This window comes from Polyodon spathula, chromosome 30 (genome assembly GCF_017654505.1).
Source record: "Polyodon spathula isolate WHYD16114869_AA chromosome 30, ASM1765450v1, whole genome shotgun sequence".
Classification (NCBI taxonomy): Eukaryota; Metazoa; Chordata; class Actinopteri; order Acipenseriformes; family Polyodontidae; genus Polyodon; species Polyodon spathula.
Window position 1 is genome coordinate 6,186,941 of NC_054563.1, and position 19,398 is coordinate 6,206,338.

A 19,398-nucleotide genomic window follows, 5' to 3' on the forward strand; every position below is an offset into this window, starting at 1 on the left:
CCTTGCCATGTTTTTTCTAACATCATCTTCAGGTTTGAACAATAACAGTGGTGGGCTAACTAATCTGCTGAAATTCTTTTTGGCTTTGTTTTTTGCAGTTGTAATAAGATTTGTGATTTTTTTTTTTTTTTTACTCATTAGATGTTACATCCTAAAATATATATAGTAGGCTATACTTTTGTCACTCAAATCACGCAACAGGAAAGCATTTTTTATTGTACATACATGAATTAGACAGTTCATCATTTGAAAACTACAATTTTCACCATCAGACAAAAAGGTAGTGGATCTGGCACAAATTAACCCCTGAATAAAAGTGCTCTGAGAGACACCTGAAAGGTTTTAGAAAACAGATCGAAATGAAGTGGAATGACCCTAGTTATAGTATCTTAGCTTACAAATAATGTACACTTCAGCTATTGTATTATGTGTTTTACTTTATTTTTTTATTATTATTTTACAAATTATGTGCTTATTGTTACCTTTTTGTTACTTATAAACACATACTGCAAAATACAGATATGTGTGTATCTGCCGGTGCAGAAAAATCAACAACATAGAGGACACTATGCTGTCAAATATAAATATAAATGTAAAATATACTGTCCGCTAAAATGATAGAAAGTAAATTTAGCCATGTGCATTACAGTAATAAAATATTGCAGCCCACAAATATTCAATGTAATAGCATGTGAAAAATATCTTTGAAATATATTTCAAGGGTAAATGGTATCCACTAACTTGTAAAAGTAATTATTTCTCCACAATCTCTGAGCACCAAAAGTTACTGTAAGTTGCTTGTTTAATTTCCCACTGCTTACTTTTTCTTTGCCTGTATTCAGAAAGCTGCTTGTGAAGAGAGGTTAGAGAAACTAGCTGGATTTTTTTTTTTTTAAACAAGCTTATTTTTTTATATGTTTTTTTGTTTTTTGTTTTATGGACATGCACACCAGTTCTCAATGCTAAATTCCTTGAGTGAGAGATTCGCCATTGTAGTAATTCATCTTTGTAGTTGCGTTTTAAAATAAAACTGTTTTAACATGTACATGTTATATTTCTCCAGCGACGATGCTGATTTTGCTGAGAATCTAAAACTTACTTTGGATAAGTCATCAATATCAGACTACAGGCAAGCCCAAAACCATTTGAGAAGCAAACTTATGTTTATTACAGTAGGATAGACCCATTAACACAAACACTTGTAATTAGTCTGATATAGAGGACTTAAGTACCATTTTCATTGAATGGCCCATCAACACTTTTCTATAGTGAACACATACAATAGGCCACAAATATCCATCAAACACAGTTTTATTTTAAAATGAAGTTACAAAGATACAATAGGCCACAATAGGTAGCAAGTTATAAAAAAATAAAAAATTAAAATACTGTACAATGTTAAGGGTAGCTCTGTGAACTTGATTGCTTCTCACTAAAAAACAACCACTTAAAGTAGGTCACAGTGCAAGTAAAATAAAAAATATATACTTTCTACCATCTTATTCACACAAGCACTTAAAGGAGATGGTAAATGCAATGTTTATTAAGCTCAAGAGTTGTGCTTTATACAATATAGTAACCTTAAGGTTTCCCACTGAACATGTTTTAAATCCTGGTGTTGCTGCTTCTGATCGTACACACTTCACAGATACAAAAGTATACACACAACTGGCATTTTACTCAATATTTTAAAGATTAACTGAAGTATGTTTCGTAAGCACGGTTCTCATGGAAATCAAAATGTTGATAAAACCTTTATTCTTAGAGCATCAGGAAACATAAACACTGCAAAAAAAAAATAAACTATCAAGAAAGAATACCAAACCTTACTGGTTTAATAAAACATGGGTTTATAAACAGGGCCTACTACATGTTGCATCTACAATATATCTAAGCTGTAGTACAATAGAAGCCACTGTACAACTTTAATCTTTTGTCTGAAAACAATCACTTTTATATAAGACTATTCACAGCATGTATTATGGAATTTAATGTAACAGATCCTTGTAATGGCTGCCGGTTCTAATGCACATTGGTGTTACAATTAATAGTAACTAAATTTAAAAATAAATTAATAAATTATAACCTAAAGCTAACGTGACTGATGAAGTGCTAACTGCTGTCCATCTTTGTGGAGCTGCAACCGTTCCTTTTCCACCTGCAGACGCTCCTTTTCGATTTGCAGCCTCCCAGATTCAAACTTAAAAAACTGCAGCCGCTCCTTTTCCAGCTGTAAACGCTCCTTCTCCAGTTTGAGTTTTTCGCCCTCCAGATCGATGGGTTGCCAGGGTTTCCTCTCCGTCTGGCTGTGCTCGCAGTCCAGCGAGGGCCTCTCGGACTGGAACATGAGGAGCCGGAGCCTCTCCCTCTCAATCTGCAAGCGCTCTTTCTCCAGCTGCAGCCTCTCGTGCTCGATGTCTATCCGCCTCAGCTTCTCCTTCTCGATCTGCAGTCGCTCCTTCTCCACCTGCAGCCTCTCTGACTCAACATTCAGCCGGTGCTTCTCCAAGTCCAGCCTCTGTTTCTCCAGAGTGATGAGAATGTTGGTCCCGTCATCGGCACTGGCTATGTCTCTCGTTGCTGCTTTGGTGGCGCTGAGCATCCCAAACTCATCTATGTGCGCAAACACTTCTGGAATTCTGCCTTCTCTTTCGATGACGGGCAAGACAGTGGGGAAACTGTCCTCGTCCTCTTCTTCATCCCCCTCTCCCTCTCCTTCTTCTCCTTCCCCTTCTTCTTCTCCTTCAAGCTACAGCAGAAATTAATACAAGAGAGCAAAACCTGAATCATTTTGCAATAGAAGTGTTCCTTCTACGGCATTTAAGAATAACTGTATGGGGTATTTTATTGCATAGATGTGTGTGTGTGTGTGTGTGTGTTATTCATGCATTACACATATTTGTTCACTTTACCAAGGTCCTCTTCTCTCAGTGGCATTCTTTGTAATTCATATACAGTATGAGTTTGTTTCAGGGATTCAGCATTTAGAATTTGGTTTGTTGGTTACATGGCATTAAATCTCTTTGACAGATCAGTAAGCAGTCATAGATAAGAGATGCCCTGAGGTTTGCATACCGATTTTTCAGGGAGAAATCATGACTGTTGCATCCCAAAAATGATGTTTACAGTACTGTAGGTTTCAATAAAAAATATACAATTTCATGAAAAAAAAAAAAAACATTTTTGTTTGTTGGTGTTTTAATGTCAATATATTTAATGAATAAACCTGGCTAATTTAGATTTTGCTGAAATGTAAATTTCGAAGCAGCTGGGAAGCGGCCCAACTAAGTATAGTATGGTCTGCTTGTTATCCCCAAGCAAAAGTGCATCAGACTTGGAGATCGCTCGTTTAGCTTCATGGCTCTGACTCTTTGGAACTCTCTACCAGCTTTGGTACATGGCTCCCACAGTCGCTCGCTTTAAATCAACTCTCAAGATCCACTTGTTCTCTCTTGCTTTCCATGCTCTTTAAGCCTGATATCTGCTATTAGCTGCTGTGTTGTTGCTACTGTATTAGGTGCATCTTATAAAGCACTTTGTAAAGGTGGTCCACTATGAAAGGTGCTGTATAAAATAAAGACTGATTGATTGACAACAATAAACAAAATTATAGCAATCATTATAGGGTTGGAACAATAATAGTTTAAAGCCATAAATATTTGTGAACAAAATATTTGGTGAGTCACACCCATAAAACCTATTTTTCTCCAGAAATATTGGCGACCTGTTGCAATACATAAAGTATGTATTGTTTGTGGAATGTGATATTTGAAAATCACAAACTAAAAAGGGCTTGCAAATATTTATGGATTTACAGAAGATTTCTGAATTTTGATATCTCTTTAAAAAAGTATAGCAATAAACCTTGAGATAATTTGAAAAAAGAAATATATAAATGATGCACTTGTAAAATTTCTCCATGTCCTGTGCTCACTTCATTTTGTTTAATACACAGTACTTTGTCATGTGGATATATGTAAATTATATTTCTAAATACATTTTTCATATATGAAATTTGTTATTGAAAGCTTAGCATCCATTCCTCTTAAAACAAAAAGTAATAAAACAATAAAAAGACACTGCCAGAACTTTGAAAAAAAAGGAAGTACTAAAACATACCTTGTAATTCTGAGGATCATCATCTTCTATCTTGACACTCGACGACGGCTGACTGCTGGGCTCACCAAACTCGGACAAATCTTGCCACTCACAAGACAAATCCTTGGAAAAACCACTCAAGTCCACGCTCTGGTCACTGCTGACGGAGTTATATATATCCGGCGACGAAAGGTTGTATTCATTCTTAACTTGGGACAGCTCAGCCCTCACCTGCTTTCTTTTCATCAGTGCCCTCCAGTCCAGATACCTCCTCTTCACCTCCACTGCAGTCCGCAGCTCTCCTTCACCCAACGCGTTCACGCAATCCGCAACCTCATCCCAAGCCCTTCTCTTCAGCTCGTTAATAGCTGTGTTCTGTTGCTTAGAGAAAAGTACATCTTTCCTTTTCCGGATCTCCCTTATTAGTGTCTGTGTTTCCTTGACGCTATAATTGCTTTTCCTTTTTCGCTTCAGCTGCTTCATTTGGAAGAAATCCAGTTTGGAGATTAGAGTGTAACCTGACAGGTGCTGAATTGGATATCGCTGTGTTGTGAACACCAAGATTAGGCAACACGAGGGATGGCCAGGATATTGGACTTAAATCTGCAAAGTGGTGAAATGTTTTGACTTTTTGAATCAGGAGATATCTGAGGATAGAATTAAATAGGTTTAACAATACCACAACTTTTTTTGTGCCAGGGTAAGATATCCTCTATAGGGGTTCTTGATTGTTTTAGGATAATAAATTCCCTTGTAGAACCGAGTGATTTACCACCACTTTTAGTATACAGTATTAGGATTTCTGCTTATAAAAATAATAATGCACACAAATCTGAACGTGCAATTTGTCACAGTTGCACAAAGTTCTGTGAAATTCTGAGTTGGATTTCTCAAGACGTATATTGTATGGCTAATTCATTTCATTGCTTTGATTAGAGGGGTCATTTAAATCGACTGAGAATGTTTTATGCTGTATCTGTTTATGAGCTTAAATCGGCACATTATGTTGAACAGATAGTAAAACACCTTATTTTCATTATCACACAATAAAAACAGAAATGCTTAATCTGTTTTCATGTTTAACATTATACCACTAAGACCATTTTAGTTTGCACTGTTTGTGTAATGACACATCTGTACTAAATAAACACATAAGCTAGGTTTGACACTTGTCCAGTGCAAAAAGATATGCTGTAAATTCGGTTGACTACAGAATAAACGCTGCTAAGACAAGTTTTTTATATATATATATATGTGTGTGTGTGTGTGTGTGTGTGCAATCTTCTGCCGTTTGACGACAACTGCATTTCCATTGAGAATGAAAAAAGCACATATTTGACGTGGTCTAGCATCCTAATTATATGTCTGACAACGTGAATGTGCCGAATAATTGATTTAGTTTCGGCTTCCAGACCAGTACCCGTCCGAATGTATGAAAATATGATTTTAAAAACACTGATGAGTGCGAGAGACCGGTCATCACGCCACATTTTAGCCAAACAGATGATAACTTACCGGAATTTGCAAAGAAATCTCACCGGGGCTTCAGCAGTTACTAAGCAGAGCGGAGAGACGTCCGGTTACATCAGGTAAACAAAGACCCTCCATTCCTATTCGTTCAACGGGATACCAGTCATTCTCTTCGTCTGCCTCCAGTCCAATGAATCAATCAAATTCTGGTTTCCTCCAGAGTCGAGAAGCTAATTTGCCAAATAGTGCAAAGAAAACGCCTATTTCTAGCGATCTTTGTGCTGCGATTGGTATAGGTTGCTGCCAGTCATCAGGATTACGTTTAGTCCGTGGCAGGAAGAAAATACTCACATTTCCTGCTGTGTGTGTTAGTAGTGAGCTTGTGAAATTGAAATAGTGTATTACCTGTGATTTTAGATCAACTTTTATAATGCTGTATTGTAATATGTCTGTTGTGTTAAAGTGACAGCTGTTGTTTTTTTGTTTTTTTTTTACATATAAGCAACAGTTTAATATAGGAATTAATTTTAAGATGTTCATTTGTGTTTAGGTACTGTACAGCATAACCCTGTTTATTTGCCACGAATACAAGTTTGTGTTATTGAAACGATGATTTATGAATTCAACGTTTTAGCACGCAAAGCACTTGTTCCATGTTTGTTAAATATACATTAGATACATAGTGACTGGTTTGTAATAAAAACTCATGGTTCAGCTGTCGAAATCACTCGCAATGGAGAGCGTGCGCTGGGCTTTTCGATGTGGATCCTGGTCACCTAGTTGCTCCGAGTGGCTGCTAGCTGCGCGCTGTGTGCAGAAGGAGGAAAAAGATAGGATTGGCCAATTTGTCTTTGCCAAGGATGCCAAATCAGCAATGGTAATATCTACAGGGAGCTTGCCTGTTGTTCTTATGTTTGATGTTCATAAACAGTAGGGGGGTAGCAGTATTATTTTTTAGATTCCCCAGTGCAGTGCTGCAGCTACAGTTACAGGTCTCAATTCTGCTGTTCATATAGGGAATTTATTGGGATCAGTTGAATACCTAGAACATGCATCTAGCTTGTATTTTAACTTGTACAAGCATACAAGAAGTTCTCAAACTTTCATTGATAGTCCAACAAAATCCACACCCACGTATCTGTAAAAGTTGCCCTTTTAAAATGTTTTAAAAACTCTAGATTATTTACCCTCCACCCTTCAAAAAAAAAAAAAAAAAAAAAATATATATATATATATATATATATATATATATATATATATATATAATAATATATATATATAGATCATCCATATTTTGAAGTAGGTGATCTACCATACATGCTGTTTTTACATGTGTGCCTTTAAAGCTTATGTAAATGGTATGTTACCAGTGTAGCAAATGAGGAGAATGTAAATAAATTTGACTGTCAACGAGGTCTGCTTTGTGATAGAGTGTAAAGGAATGTGGAATCCAGCAGCTTCAATTGTCGGTCATGTGCTACCACTCGTGTCTTCCAGCTGTGCATGTCTGCATGTAACAGTACAACAAAAAGTATATCAGCTATGGTAGTTAGTGTTCTTTTGGACATGCAGCTGTTATAAGACCAATGAATCCATTACAAAGCATTTCAGTGAAAACCTAGCCTGCAAACTTGTGGCCATTTTATTTTCTCATTGTGTTTCAATCTAAATGTCCATATGGTTCAGCTCCTGTGACCATTGCTAATTGTGTAACGCAGTGTCATTAAATCATTTCAGACAAGGGGAATTTGAAGCACAGTACAGTAGCAGTCATTTTAAACAATAAGCAAGTGTGATCTGACCAGTGGCTTGCTCCCTGCAAGCATGCTTAATCAGTTTAACAATGCTTTGCACTGGCTTGACAAACAGCTAAGTGACGTGATCTGTACAGTATGTATTTATTCTCTTGGCTATGGTGATGTTTTTACACAAGTGCCTAATGCTGTCCTCTCCCCTAGGCTGGGCGCCTGCTGATTAGGAAACTAATTGCTGAAAAAATGGGGATTCCATGGAATGAAATCTGTTTACAGAGAACTGCCAAAGGAAAGCCATTCCTTGCCAATGAAGTTTCTTGCAGTTCACAAAAACAGTACACCTTTAATATTTCGCATCAAGGAGACTATGCAGTACTGGCTGCTGAGCCTTTGCTGCAGGTTGGGGTTGATGTTATGAAGACTGTCCAGCCAGGTACAATAATATATTAATGTGGACTCATTGGGTTATTCAACGTGAAGTAAACACAGGCTCAAAATGTCACCTGTGCAATTCAGTTACTCAAAAGTTGACAGGTATGTGTTATACAGCTATTTTTTGCCCCCAGGACTTTAGTTCCTAGAACATGAGATTCATCTTTTGGCAACCTGACCGCTGCTGCAGACAGTTAAACAGAATACTAAAGAGCAGTTCACTGAACGACCACAAGATGGTGCTCTTGGTCTGCAGTAGGTTCTGCTGGTCGTTTCCCCACTGTGGTGTATAAAACATGATTATCCTGAGTGAGGAATGAGAATAATGTATAAACCATGTCCATAACTTTGATAGCAAAGTACAAAACCTAAAAGCATAATTCATAATCTAATTTTGCTATTACTGTAATATTTTGTCTGCAAATTTACCTGACAACTTTAGAAACCAGACCCTTGTCAGTAAAACAGTTGACTTGTATGTCTCCAGACCGGAGTGTTTGAGTGAATTGTTGTATTGTTTGTGACTGGTTTTTAGTTTATCTTAATTAATATGTTGAATAAAAGTTATTTCAAAGGCAATCTATAAATGGTTTCTGAAAGCATCTAGTTTTTACCTTAAGTATTTGTTAGAGTGTTTATCATGTACAGCAGTGTTAACTGCCTAATATCGGATCTTGACTTCCAATCTGAGTCTAAGATCTAAAGCTAAACAGGACTTTCATCTTTCAACTCCACTTGTAAGCAGTTTAGTTCATCTCACTCTTTCAAACGATGGGACCGGAGTAAACTTCCAAGGCTTTATTCCATATATAAAAAACACACACAGTCATAATGTAGTTTTCCCACTACTCTGCTAGGCTAGACAAGACTAGCAAACCAGTAAGAATTCATTGATGATTGCAGAAAGAGATATTTTAAGCAACCAGATGCAAATTAATGAATGAATCATCTTACTGTATCAACATCACCTTCCTTATATGCCAGCTGAGAACTATGCTGTTTTTGCTTAGCCAAATAAATTGATTCTTACCTGTAAGGACTCCGGAATATTTTGAATTTAAAGGAAGTTGGTATAAAGTGAATTTGTGCTGTCAGAAGTTCAATATGACATATGAACACACAATACTGTATAGCCTGCTCTAAAGGAATTTCTCTGTTGTTACAGGCAGCAGTACCGTAGCAGACTTCTTTCGGATTATGACGAGGCAGTTTACTGATCATGAGTGGGAGGTGATTAAATCTGCGGGTACCGAATGGACTCAGCTGGACATGTTTTACAGACACTGGGTAACCCGGCTCATTTATATATCAATTTCAGCTGTTACAGTCATCTGTGTTCACTTCAGCTTTCTGTATTTATAAACATTATTTATAACATGTTTTAATGTATATTATATCCTACATATGTTTATCAGATACTACTGTTATGATATTTTTTGCATTGTGTGAAATAAAGTTAAAGATTTGAGTAACCACATTTGTAAATGCTCTAAGTCGGGGGTTCCCAAACTTTTTAACCTAAGATCCACCTTTTCAGGTGTATTAGGCACTGCAGCCCACTATTAAGACTTCTTAAGAAAAATGAACAAATTCAGAACATTATTAAACCTGTAACACTGTAAGTACACTTCGTCTAAATTGTTCTTTTTTTCATTTGAAACTTATTTGTTCTTCATTAATATTTTATTGTTTCTTTTCGTTATTATATAATAATTATATATATATATATATTATTATATATATATATATATATATATATATATATATGTCATTGCTCCTGCTCCTGTGGCCCACAGTTTGGAAACCCCTACTCCAAGTGATTATTTAATATCTATTAATCATTTTGACCTATTTTTAAAAATAAGACAACTATAGTATAAGTAATGCAGTAATGCTTCAATTGAAGCCATCAGTGCAAGTACATGTCATCTTGAGTCTTTAGTGTCACAGGTTGAGTGATTTCCTGTCATGTGGGGCAGTGTCCAAGTTAAACTGGATAATTGGTTTCCAAGTTAGCCTGGCCATTAATGAAAGGAGGGTGGGGAGGCCAACTCTCAAGTTCACAGAGGAATTCCAGAGGGAGAGAATTCATACTTTTGTTCTCTGTGCAGGCATGTATAACACCCAGTACTTCTAGTTCCAATAGGCTAAATTCCTCCCTTTGTTGTGGATGAAACACAAACCACAGGTGATGGAGAACAGGGTTCCATGGTAGATGCAAGTGTCATTCAGTTCTGTATTGTATAACCAGTGAAATAACCAGTTGAGTTCTTGTTTCTACATGCAGGCACTGAAAGAATGTTTTATAAAAGCCATTGGAACAGGCATCGGGTTCAATCTACAGAGAGCTGAGTTCCATGTGGCACCATCACACATACATGTCGGCCACATGTACAGAGAAACTAAAATGTGCCTGGATGGAGAAGAGGAAGGAGGATGGGCATTTGAGGTAAAATTTGGTTCTGTAATCCTATTATGCATAATCATATAACATAAGAGCATAAGAAAGTTTTATGAACGTTTTATAAGCTCGTCCGGTTCCTAATAGCCGATTGATCTCAATTTGGGTCTTAAAGGATCCAAGTTTTTCTGCCTCAACAACATTACTAGGCAGCCCATTCCATGCACTCACCACTCTGTGTGTCAAGAAGTGTCTCCTTCCCTCTGTCCTAAGTCTAGCTCCACTTCATTTCCAACTGTGTCCTCTGGTCCTGGTTTCTGTAGTGCACTTAAAGTAATGGTTTGGGTTAACTATGTCAACTCCTTTTAAGATTTGAAAGACTTTAACCGTGTCCCCCCTGATTCTTCTTTGTTCCAGGCTAAATAGATTTAGTTCTTTCATCCGTAGCTCAGTCCTTTAGGTCCTGTGATTAGTCTGGTTGTTCTTGACTCTCTCCTGGACCACATTGTCCCTTTGGTGTCCAGAATTGGACACAGTAGTCCAAGTCCAACACACTTGGTGACACCCTCTTTATTTTTGTGTACATGTAAAGACTGCTTAAGAGCTACATAAATCTCCAGCTGCAAAACAAGCTCCTGAGACCATTCAGCCTGAAGGGGATTTAAACACCCTTCATACTGCATATGAAAGGTGTCAGGTAAAGTCACTTCAGAGTGCATTTGAATGCCTTAAAAATATCTTTATCAATTAAAAATAATAGTATACAGAACAGCTATACTTGTACATTTAGGAACCATCCTCTAATGCGTGGTTATTCAAATACTAGGGGACAAATACTCATAATGTTGAACACACTGGCTGCTACTGACTCTACTATGGAGGAAAGAGTAATCTTCAGTGTCGACAAGAGCTAAGCTTTCTGCTCACTGTTATGAATGCGACTGTGATGCATGTTGCAAGGAACAGGGCAGGTGTGGTGGAAGACAGGCTTTAATTGAAATGTGCAGCAGGCTTGATCCTTGCCGTCAATAGCATTTAGATAAGCTGCTCTTCTAAAACCTGCTACTTCTTTCAGTCCTTGCAGAATTTGTGCAGAACAAAATAAGTCTAGTGTTGTTCAATCCATTGATTTGCACACATGCAGAAAATGGAACGCATGGATAAGTAATTATCTGGGAGAAGACCGTGGTTTATCCAGTTGACTACACTGGCCATCATTAATTCTTATGAGGCGGAAATGGTGTGGGGTGAATCTAAGGGCAAGTGTCACTATGTCAGATGAAATATATTTTTCAGAACTAATTTAATCCCAGATGTTGATTGCCTTAGTTTCTAATTGTGTTATCTTGTTTCATTACAGAGTGTGCTTTATTTCAAGTAAAGCATGCGTACAAACCACTTGGCAGTTTAAAAATACATGATTAGTGGGCTAGGCAGCCCAGTGGGCTAACTCGCAGAAATCTCTTGCTTTTCACCTCAAGTCACAAGTGAATTGAGTTTGGTGGTCATAACTAAGGCCCTGTAGGACATCAGTCCACTTCACAAACCCATCTCACATTCATCATAATTGGCAGACTATTTTTAAGGGAGCCCCAGGATTAAATAGCTGGCAGGTCAGGATTGAGATGCACAAACTGTAGGCAATACAAATGAGGGGCTCCACATTCACCAGAATGAAATGCTCAGAAATACTTAGTTGAGTTACTTGATGTGTAATTGTGGGGTTGGTTTGTTTACAGCTAGCTGTAACTATTGCCTTAAAAACTGTAGCTTTTAATTTCGGAAGGCACTACTCCAGTTTTTGGCCAGATGTTAGGGTGTTAAAAACAAAACATCAGCAATAAGCTACATGTATTTCCTACTTTGATGAAATATCTATTTTTTTTTCCAGTGAATGACACAACATCTTGACCTTCAAGGTTATTCTGTACAAGTTCAAGTCATGTACCACTGACCGAACAACACTAGTTCTCCAGCTTTCAGGCAGCGTAAACACAGCCCTGTCTTTTGACAGCTCTATCAGTATTTTCTGAGGTATATATTGTTACTTCCTCATTCCTCCTCTTAAACCTTAACTAATGCAGCCCTAGGTTGCTGTTTACTGTATCTCATCTACCTCTCCAGCTCTAAGTTAGTTTGCAGGTAGTCCCTTTCTTTTTTTATGAAATTCAAGAATGGCTTTCTGAATATATCCAGAATTACCACAGTGCACTGTGGCATATAAATGTGGCCGTGTAGGAAGTAATTTACAGTTGTCCCTCTGTGAACATTAGTCATTTGGCTGAAAATGTTGATAATGGGAGGACACATGTGCAGACAGGAGACGTCTAGTAAATTATATAACAGCGCTTCAGCAGCATGTGTTTCGGATTGTATGGCAGTGTGAACTGATCAGCACACAGATCTGTCATTACAAAATAAATATTACAAATACACTGATAAACCATCTAACTAATTAGCTGGTTCATAATTGCAGGTGCTATAGTAGCTGCAATTTAAAAAACCACCAGATGTGTCAAGTATCTTAATATAATTTAGAGCATTATTTGCCAGGGTATCTGTTTACTGCAACATATTTCTTAACAGCAGATATCTTTAAAAAAAAAGAGTGCAAGTTATCAAGGTCTTGTGATAGCACTTTATTTTGTTCTTACTCTGAACTCAGTGGTGGCCTAGTTATAATTTCTACATGTATATTTTGCAGTCTGTCAGGTTCTAGTTTGGAGTTGTCTATGGGCAGTTGGAGGGTTTGTTGTGTTTAAACACCTAAACAACTTCTTACATGTACAGTACGTGCATCTTTAGGTTGTCCCAGGTAATGGTGCCTGTAAGAGTCATCAGACATGCTAGGCAAACATTACATAAGAAAGTAAGAAAATAAAGAAAACATGATGGAAAAACAATCGGACAGGTTTGACCAAAGGAATTGTATAAAACTGTAAAAAAATAAAAAATAAAAAATAAAAAAAAAATATGAAGGGAAATTGAATTTGTTCATTAGCTTTCAAAAGACAAATTACCTGCTTAAAATACTGGATTGTATGTGATTCAGTGCCGCCTTACCTGCAGTATCTCAAAGAAAACGATCCTCATGAAAATGCATTGCTGAACAAGCAAGGGCAGGGATGCAAGGAGCTTGAGATATGTTTACACTTGCTAGATAATGGGCTGTATTTTATCTGCTCAAAAGTGTTTTATAAGGTGGGGAATCCTTACAAATGCCCAACAGATTTATTAGCCTTCAGCACAATGAGAATATTGCAGCCCAGTGTGTTTCTTGGCTTTCTAGTTGCGTAGCCACATGACCTGTTAAAACTGTCTGCAACCACTGTGCTTTGTGTCTCATTATGATTGTGCAACATCTTTGTTTTATGGTAAATAATGTTATTTCTTCTTGCCTACTAGGAGTGTATGCTGGATAGTCACCATCATGTAGCTGTTGCTTTGGGGAAACCAGATGGACTAAGCCACAATCTGGATGATGTAAGACTTTAATTCTGTTTTGAACTAAGTAGAGTAATAAGTAAAAAGACGCAGACCGGTGGTGAGCTGACAATTCTTCTACCTTACACAGCTGCTTTGCATGGAATACTTTTTTTAAATTTAAAATGCAATGTTGAAAGTATGTCAAGTTGTACAGTATTATTGCATAGGGGCTTACAGTGTACCAATAACAATGGTACAAGGGGACACATACGGTAATTTAGGAGAAGTTTTGTTAGACATTTAAACCTTAACACCCTTAGTTACAACTCTATACATGTCGTTTCCAATTGTTTTTGTCTTTCTGTAGGGTCTGTTAAATCCCAGCCCTTCACAGTTCATTACACTGAGTTTTGATGACCTTGTTGCATCAGCCATTCCCATGGTTGAAGAAGAAGATCATGAATACTGGGTGGGCTTTCAGAGTAAGCAAGAAGCACCAGGGCGTCAGACGTCTTCAAGCTGAATACATATATAGAGGAAGCAGACTGAAAATCAGCATCCATTTATTAAACGCCTTCAGGCTAGCTGATGGAAATATTAGTCACTTCTACTAAGCTGGTGTTCAAACTATGCTCTGGAACCACATGTGTAGTTATAAAGAATGCAACATTTGATACAGCATTGTAACAGCTTATACAGCAACAAGAAAAATAGTATAGAAGTGGGAAAGCTCCAATGATAAGAACCTTTTTAGGATTCATTGCTTTCTTAAATGTGCCTTTTCAGAAGATACATGTAATGTTATACAGTGTGTGACATCACTTTATAATTACCCTTACATCCTTACGCCATGGATACGGACTTTTTAAATTCAATAAAGAGCAACGCATCTTCAGCAGACGGATTCATGTAGTTCATTAATATTGGCCATGGAAACAGTGCTAAATCTCCCAACAGTCACACTTCAAAAAAGGAACAAATAATGCTGAACTGTAGGGGACTGGAGTATTTAATGCATGATACTGTTAACCAACTCTTGTTCTGGTGCCATTATATTGAGCTACTGTAATTTTGCGATGTGTATTGAACTTCAGTGGCTGCTCATTGAGCTGTATACAGTATAATATGTGCAATGCAGTAGTTTTACATCAATCACTTTACAGTCTGATAAGAGTATGTTTAACCTCTTAATCAGTGCAAACTACTTGCAGTACTTCTTGGCTCTTCTCATTCCACATTGTTGTTCTCTTTGGAACAATAGATTAACTGTGGATTCCTTTCATGAAAAAAACAGTCATTAATGGCTGTACCAAGCAGCCCCCAAAAGGTGGTTTTCAAAAGACTGTTTTGCTTTTGCTCCCATGCGTGAAGACCTGTTGTAGATGAAATGGTGAATTCATTATCTACCTTCATCATAAATTCACACAACCTTCAGATCTTAATCCATGACCCTGCGCTTTTCAATAGCAAACTAAAGCATCAATAATGTTCTTTGCTTTGGATTTTTCAGGTTTTCTTTTTTTTATCCTTATTTACCTTTATCAATTTGTTTGCAATGCAATGGGATAACCCCACTTAAAATTTTCTTTAAAAAAAAAAAAAAAAAAAAGAAATCAAAGAACCATAAGAACTGCAAGTACAGTAGTCTGTCGCGTATCTGACTGGTGGGACCAGAGTAAGGACAGATATGTAAAAAGTCAGATAAATTAATCTTGTTTTACATACCATTATACACATAATTCAGCTTTTATTAGGGAGCTCTCCAAAATCCCTTGTTTAGAAAGATACAGGATATTAATGCTTGTGACAGGGTAGCCGTCTGCCGTGTGGGTGCGTGCATTTGCTGCTGAGTGACAGGCAGATCGAGACGGAGGTTGAAGTTGATATTCCCTGCCGGCGAACAGGATTTATTTACCTATCAACACACTGAACAGCTCACGTGACACTGCCAGCAATGGCAGCGCACGGAGCACATACAACACAGTGTAGGAAAACTTTGATGGGATCTACAGTCTGTGAACTTATCTTCTCTGTTCAATAATAAACTAACTCTGGCTACTCACCCGGCTGTCGGTGGTTTTGACTTACTTACTCACGCTTCGGTATCCAGCCCTGGTTCTGGTTCTGTCTCACTCACACACACACACACACACTGAAGAGCTTGATCATGGCGGGTAAACTGTTAAGGCGGATACACGACTGATTACTTTATAAGGAGATAACATTAAGCATTTAAATTTTTTTTTTTTTTTTTTTTTTTTTTTTTTAATATCTGATGTTCCTATAACTTAAATTGATTAGTATATACGTTTTTAAAAAGGCTTGTGTAAAATAAAGGTGAATTGTAATGGTGAACGTTCACAGTTGTAATGAACAATACATCTTAAACACCTTATTAAGATAACAATACCTTTCGGTCCTACCCTACAGAACACTAGTTAGCAAAAAGCAACAGAAAGAATAGAGATGTTCTGATTTAGAAAGCGAGGAAGTGTCATTTAGACCTGCAGTTAGGAATAACGGTTCACTGCAAGGATTTTATGAACAAACTCTTATGATGAATTGTTTTTTCCCAGATTTTTTATGCAAATTGTACAAACATGTGAATTACATTGTTGTGTATTGCAAAGCTTTATTATTTACTGGCTGGTCAACAGACCATTGGATTATAAAACAAATAAAGCAATCCATTTCACCCCTACTTTGTTGTCTGTTTGTTCTTGGGATTACTGCACCAGCACCACACCTGCTACTAATTGCCACTTTACCACAGATATACACCCTTTGTGGTATATTACTGCCTTCTAACAAAGGACATAGTAACGAAACTAGTCGTCTCATTTTCTGCAGTAGATGGAACACATTGAACATAATATAGGCTTCATTTCCCTTTAGATTATTTATGCTGCGAGCCAATTACTGTTGTAAGTGCTTCCTCGCATCTACTAGCACAGCTTAACTATTGAATAAAGATAGCAGATTTGAGCCATTTCAAATCATACGTTCATTTGATTGTGATGTACAATGTCTCGCCTTTTTGTGATATTTGCAGCTGGGTGGTTTTGTTGGGCATAGATTTACATCGCAATGTAATGTCTTCGATGGTGAAAGTAGTTGTAAGGCACATTCATATATCCCCTGGGAAGATATTGAGAAACACAAAGTTTGTCAAAGACATGTCTTTTATTATTGCTACATATTCTACTATTGAGTATTTTATACTTATGGACTGGCATTTATCAGTCTGGCTGAAAAAAAAAGGATCATCCTAGCTACTTGATGTAGAGTTCTGGCAGAATGGTTAGTTAGCCGGGATATGACAAACAACTGCCCTAGCCTTTTATTTTAACAGGGCTTATTTTTACTGTTGTGCCATTTTCAGATTGATTTTCTCTCAAAGAGTTGACTGAAGACCTTTTAAACTATAACTTGTAAGTATAAAAAGTAACGTTTGTTCACATTGGCACTTGGTTATCTATTTGAAACTGAAAGGCTTTTTGTTTGTTTTTTTTCTTCAGTATAAAATCTTATTGGGTATTTTCTGCAGTTTTTTTTTTTTTTTCTATTCAACAATAAGAACAAAGTAGGATCAAATAAGGGCACTCTCAATGGTGGTATATTACAAGTCACCTTCAGTGCTGTAAAGGAATTGCTGAGATGTGCAGCAGTGAGTTTGAAACACTGAGTACATGTGTTAGACAATATCTAGTTATTTTGTTGTATAGAAGTAGCCTACTATAAAGGTGAGTCTTCTGTTAAGAAAACATGAACTGTAAAACCTGTCCCTGTTAGGAAGATCTTCAGAGTTTGAAAAAGTAAACTAAATTGAGCAGGTGCCCGAAGACTTGACATACCCTGTACAGTATCTGATGTTCATTAGCTATCTATGCAGTGGAAGTCAAGTCTGAGACAATGTAGCTGTCAACGGCAGCAATGCAAGACTAGATCTCTGGAACACATCCTGACACTACAAAGAAAGTATTACAGATCCATTCTTATTAAACAAATAACTACTGAAACTGCAGTGAAATACATCTGTGTTACTTGGCAAGAAATCACCTGCTTAAATATATACATTTGGCACCTCTAAATTCCACTGAACTACAAAGTGACACCATATTCCATTGACTGCAAAGTGACATCCCAATAAGCCATGATATTCCTGCCTACATACAGTAGATGTCAGGTGTCCTATAATCTTATATTTAAGAATCAGGGAATATGTTACCAGTTTATATAAGTTTTGCTGAAAGACATTCCATTTTGGTGTAATGAGTAATGATAGGAACATAATGAAGCAGTTGATGTTGTATTAAGGAGCGTAATCAGTGTAACACAGCTAGAACCTCATGTTTAACCATGGTAGTTTATTAATAACACTCAGATAAACAATAACCTTTTTGCACTAGTTTTTAAATATATACCCATAGATGCAATGCTACCTAAAAAGGCAAGCTCTTTTTGTTAATGGTTCCTAAGAAATTGCAATGGTTCATTGAGAAATGTGAGAAAGGAGTTAACAGTTATGCAGTTAGACAGCTATCTCTTGACATGCTGGCTATTGATTGTCCTTAAAATTGCTTCAGGCTTGTTTTTTTCTGTTAGCACTGCAAAAAATAAGTCATATCAGCCCATTTCGGGGACACTAGTGTCAGACTACAGAATAAAGACACAATGTGACAGCGTTTTAGACTTACTTTAAGGCTGCTGTGCACTTAGTCTGTGGAAAATGAAAACCAAGATCTCTGTGCTGGGAAACTGATAGAAAAGATAAGAAAACTGAAGAGCAGCAGGTGTGGCTTCAGAAGTCTGCAGGGTTCTATTTCTGTCTATCTCAAACATCAAAGTAATTGAATACACTTAACTGAAAATTGAGAAGCAAACAAAAGGAAATGTAGTGAAATCAGATGTTTTAGGTATATTGTCTAAGTATCACAACCCTGTTTCTCACTACACATAAAATACTGTATAGGTTGCTCAGGTAGTGCTCACAGGGATCTTTTGGTAGTTCATAATTGAGTGGGTTAATTTATGTGTTGCTGGAATGCTATCACAATCTAACTTCCAACTAGCACATGGTGGTTTTGTGGTCTCAAGCTAGTCACAAAACCACCAAAAACATTATTCAGCACAACCTCTGGCCAGGACTAGCAGTTTATTATTATGCTCATTTAGCAGATGCCTTTATCCAAGACTAGGGTGTATGAACAGTGCATCAGCTGCAGTCACTTACAACAACATCTCACCCAAAAGACAGAGGTTAACTGACTTGCTCAAGGTCAAACAGTGAGTAAGTCAGGATTTGAATTGTGCACTTCCTGGTTACAAGCCCTTTTCTTTAATTACCAGACCACACAGCCTTCTGTAATTTGATTGGAAGTTCACATTGCCTGTTCTGTTACTAACATTTATACATTGACAAAATAAACCAGAAAGTAGTTCAAAGTTTGCTTTGAAAAGAGAACAATAAGCCTTAAATTTAAAGGAAATGCATCTTTAGGGTCTTGTGGTACTTCATTGAAAAGCATGTACAATTACATATACACGCTGTTACTTATGGAATAATGGCATTGATTGCTGTGGTGTGTTACAAGGTAATAATGGAACTCTCAAGTTATTTTTTCATTTGTCCACTGAAAGAGTTAACCTTTTGAGAGCAGGGCTGTGTTAAGGGTTTTATCAGTAAGCTGTAGTTTTAGAACAGGTGTCATTAATTCATGTCATTTCAACCGTGCTGTATTGGCACACGTTTTTTTTTTTTTTATCCACTTCCTATTAAGGTGAGCACCACGGGAAGTCAGAACAGCTTTCTGTCCT

General features: G+C 37.1%; 2 protein-coding genes across 2 annotated transcripts; one reads left to right on the forward strand and one right to left on the reverse strand.

Moving 5' to 3' along the window:
- Positions 1 to 19: 19 nt before the first annotated feature.
- On the reverse strand, positions 20 to 4,695 carry msantd4 (Myb/SANT-like DNA-binding domain containing 4 with coiled-coils). The gene is made up of 2 exons (XM_041232565.1): positions 4,120 to 4,695; positions 20 to 2,749 (listed from the first exon to the last, which is right to left on the reverse strand). Exons 1-2 carry the CDS (start codon positions 4,579 to 4,581, stop codon positions 2,093 to 2,095), a joined length of 1,119 nt encoding a protein of 372 aa, XP_041088499.1. The 5' UTR covers positions 4,582 to 4,695; the 3' UTR covers positions 20 to 2,092.
- A 1,235-nt stretch (positions 4,696 to 5,930) lies between these two features.
- On the forward strand, positions 5,931 to 15,317 carry aasdhppt (aminoadipate-semialdehyde dehydrogenase-phosphopantetheinyl transferase). Its single transcript, XM_041232546.1, has 6 exons — positions 5,931 to 6,445; positions 7,527 to 7,755; positions 8,920 to 9,041; positions 10,042 to 10,203; positions 13,561 to 13,638; positions 13,949 to 15,317. The coding sequence occupies exons 1-6, from the start codon at positions 6,275 to 6,277 to the stop codon at positions 14,102 to 14,104; spliced, it is 918 nt and encodes a 305-aa protein (XP_041088480.1). The 5' UTR covers positions 5,931 to 6,274; the 3' UTR covers positions 14,105 to 15,317.
- The last annotated feature ends 4,081 nt before the right edge of the window (positions 15,318 to 19,398 follow it).